This window comes from Sitodiplosis mosellana, unplaced genomic scaffold (genome assembly GCF_009176505.1).
Source record: "Sitodiplosis mosellana isolate CC-2019 unplaced genomic scaffold, AAFC_SMos_1.0 Smas_scaffold_20, whole genome shotgun sequence".
Taxonomy (NCBI): domain Eukaryota; kingdom Metazoa; phylum Arthropoda; class Insecta; order Diptera; family Cecidomyiidae; genus Sitodiplosis; species Sitodiplosis mosellana.
Window position 1 is genome coordinate 551276 of NW_022595262.1, and position 3881 is coordinate 555156.

General features: G+C 36.3%; 1 protein-coding gene across 1 annotated transcript; it reads right to left on the reverse strand.

The window, feature by feature from the left end:
• Window positions 1–313: 313 nt before the first annotated feature.
• LOC129568571 (carbonic anhydrase 2-like) lies at window positions 314–3676 on the reverse strand. The gene is made up of 6 exons (XM_055446624.1): window positions 3605–3676; window positions 3295–3503; window positions 1909–2106; window positions 832–980; window positions 507–676; window positions 314–454 (listed from the first exon to the last, which is right to left on the reverse strand). Exons 1-6 carry the CDS (start codon window positions 3674–3676, stop codon window positions 314–316), a joined length of 939 nt encoding a protein of 312 aa, XP_055302599.1.
• Between the last annotated feature and the right edge of the window lie 205 nt (window positions 3677–3881).

Below are 3881 nucleotides of genomic sequence, written 5' to 3' on the forward strand. Positions count from 1 at the left end.
CACTCAAAATGATATCAGTCATTTTGAGTGGTAAATCCACGCACAGGAGCGTCACTCCATTTTAACCTCGTCTAGAGGTTTTTCATCTGATAAAAAATACATGAACCATGAATCTAAAAACCAACTTTGATATACATTCTTGATAGCAGTGGTAGCAAGAGAGACCGATTAGAAAAATCGTACAAATGTAGGCAAATGTTGGCAAAAATATTTTTTTCTATTTTTACGCAGTTCTAATGCAAATATGAAATATTTGCAAATGGTCAGGTGCCCCCAGATATTATGCTAACCTATGTATGCATGCTGTGTATGCTTATAACACACTGGCGTGTTGATGTTTATTCTTTTTGCCTACAAAAATGACTTTTGGTGGTTTTTCGGGCGTGTGAATGGGACGGTAATTGTTGGTGATCTTTTTATTCTCCGCATCGATCATTTCACGGAATACAGTAACCTTTGAGAATGCACATGAGCAATAACATTTGTTTTCTTTCTAATTCACAAACCTGGTGCTTTAACACAATCACTGGTTTTTCATATATGATCCATGTGACAACCTCATCAAAGGTTTCCGTTGTCAATGATCCTTTGTACGTCAAATAATTGCTATCCAACTCTTGTTTCGACATCCAAAGCAACAAATCTGGAATGGATATGTGTTCATCAGCGAAATTGTCTGAATTTTTTAAAAAAATTTTGTTTACAAAATTCGACAAAAAAACGAGCATTATAAATGCAGAAGTGTATCAATAAGACAGTTGCTAAAATGCTATCCTTCAAATCCAACAATGGATGATTCTGTATCTGGGCTGATTATATATGGAATTTCGCCGGAAATTTTCGAGAATGGAATATTGTACGCGTTTTGTTTGGCTTGAATGAAGAATGTAACGACAAAGAAACCATCCTTGTAATTGAGTGCCTCTGCGAAATTGCCATATTTCGAATTGTATTGCACCAAATGCGCTTCCATTGAATACCTACAACAAATTTTCAAAAATGTAGCGACCGTCTAGAAGATCACCAGTTAAGTGGGGTTGCACTTGACGATTTTCAAAGGTAACCTTTGCCGTGTGTCCATCGTTCTCAATCCAGGCTAATCTATTTTGTGCCCAATACCAACTGTATTGTAAAGGCTTGACTTTTCTCAAAAACACGGTACACAATGAGTACATCATGGGCATTCAAAACAACATCAAATCGAATCCAGCAGCGTTTTGGAAGTTTGCGAAAATTGGCAACAAACAAGCAACTTATCCAAATCAGATGCACCACAATAATGTCACCGCTGATTCACCAGACGACATTGTCCAGTTGTTCGCAAACTACTTCGAGTCAATTTACGTAGCTGATGATCAATCGTGGAATTTCGACGACATTTTTCGTGAGAGTGATGATGCAAATGAAATCAACGTGTCATTGGAAAGCATCGAACTAGCCATTAACTCGTTAAAATGGCATAGTGGAGCTGGACCTGATGATATATCACCGTTCGTCATAAAACAATGTGTTGACGCCATTGTATGGCCGATTTGGCTTTTGTTCCAGAAAACATTTGATGATGGTACTATACCGTACTTGCTCAAACTGTCACGAGTTGTGCCTGTCTTCAAAAAAGGCGACAAAGATGATGTTACAAACTATCGGGTCATAGCAATCAGTTCAGTCATATTGAAAATCTTCGAAATAGCAATTAAACACCAGCTAAGCGCCATCATCGACCCACAATTATCTAATTCACAACATGGATTCAGAACTAAGCGTTCTGTCACTACGAATCTACTGAACCTGTCGATATTGGCACACGAGTCATTTCGCAAGAAAATGCAGCTTGATGTTTTTTACGGAGATTTCAAAACTGCGTTCGACCGAGTCTGGCATCGTAAACTCATCGAAAAAATTGCTCACTTCAAAATTGGACGTAAAACTGCCAAATGGCTATGTGACTTTGTCATCGATCGATTCAATTTTGTTAAGATTGGCCAATCCAAATCCAGATCATACTCGTCGCCTTCTGGTGTGCCTGCTGGAAGTGTGCTTGGCCCAATTTTGTTCACCATGTTCATAAACGACATAGTTGTTAGTGTTGAAAAATCTACGGTGCTGCTATTAGCAGACGATATCAAGATTGCAATGGAAATTCGTGGCACAACCGCAAATAACAACTCGAATTACCTTCAAAATGACATCGATAAACTCATCGACTGGTGCAATAATAATCGACTGTTCTTCAACAATCAAAAATGTGCAATGCTTACGTTATGTCGGAAAAAATCATCTATCGTCGTCGTACTGCGATAAAAGCCTATATAAACAATGTTATTATATTTGACAATATTTGACTCGATGTCAATGACGATGTGGCAGCGCCACCTATAGAGATTCCTTATTGAAATAAGTGGAACTATTGAGTGCGTACACCATATCGCACGTAAATTTTCAACATGGCAGCGCCCATAGAATTGAAAAGTTAACCGATTTCGTAGTCACAAATTATCGCTGTACGATCGTCGTTAACTACACTATGGGAGATTACTTAATTGAGAGGAAGGAAGAGATTCGCGATCTCGGCGTTCTGATCGATAAGCAGCTACACTTCGGCCATCACATCGAACAGAAAACCATACAAGCGAGACGCATGATTGGCTGTATCAAGCATTTTTCAAACGGAAACTTTACATATGACACACAAAAAATATTGTATTTGGCTCATGTTAGGCCTATTTTAGAATTTGCTTCAGTTATATGGAGCCCATATCAGGATATTTATATTGGAGATATCGAATCGATACAGAAGCAATTTGTTATTTATTTGCTAGAAAATAGAAGAAATGCTACTTCATTTAGACTAACTCCATACTTTGATAGGTGTAAGCAACTTAAAATGCAACCATTAGACTTAAGAAGAGAAATTGCTGATGCAGTTATTGCTTATGATGTATATAAATGTAATATCAATGACGAATTTATTAGTTCGAAATTTGTGAGGCTTGAACAACGTCGTACATTAAGAAATAACAGAACACTTAGTGAACCTCTATTTGATACCGATTATTTACGTCAACAACCGATTGCTCGTATGATTCGTTGCATAAACAATTTCATAACACTTGTAAATACTGCTGGAACTAGAGACTCATTTAAGTCGAATATTGAAAAATTCTTGTCAACCCAAAGAGAAAATGTAAATACAAACAACTGATGTATTTTTATTGTAAAAATTTAAATCATATTCAGCCAGTTTTTTGGCGGTGAAATAAAATTCAATTCAATTCAATTCAATTGAATACCTACAACAAATTTTCAAAAATGTAGCGACCGTCTAGAAGATCACCAGTTAAGTGGGGTTGCACTTGACGATTTTCAAAGGTAACCTTTGCCGTGTGTCCATCGTTCTCAATCCAGGCTAATCTATTTTGTGCCCAATACCAACTGTATTGTAAAGGCTTGACTTTACTCAAAAACACGGTATTGCGTGACAAAATTGCGATCGGAGTTTGAACCTTTTTTATGTATGAAAGCGAAATTATTATTAAAATTGAGGAGAAGAAAATGATTCGGTTGGAAATGTTTGAAAAATTTCGAAAATTTACATTATCAAAACCCAAGATGTTGTCATATGTGTGTTTTGGCCATCTTGTGTGGTGCTTCTAAAATAAAAATTGATGTGCCTCATATTTAACAAAATAGATATACATGTTGAAATATTGACGTTCGCAATAGTTTCAATTCACTATATTGAACGCTAAAAAATTTTCGAATCAAGAATGGGTCCAATTAATTGTAGATAAAGTTGTATATATGCAAAGAAATATCTTATTAAATTGACAATCTTTTTCATTTCAGCTAACACATCAACAGGTACTCACAAGTATTCACAA

Bases quoted from the DNA above. Each gene is read 5' to 3' on its own strand.
- LOC129568571 (XM_055446624.1), bottom strand. From the start codon at position 3,676: ATGAGGCACATCAATTTTTATTTTAGAAGCACCACACAAGATGGCCAA. The intron at 3,504-3,604 runs GTTTTGATAATG...TACATAAAAAAG, and splicing joins CACATATGACAACATCTTGG to GTTCAAACTCCGATCGCAAT. The intron at 677-831 runs GCGAAATTCCAT...TAAAAAATTCAG, and splicing joins TCCATTCTCGAAAATTTCCG to ACAATTTCGCTGATGAACAC.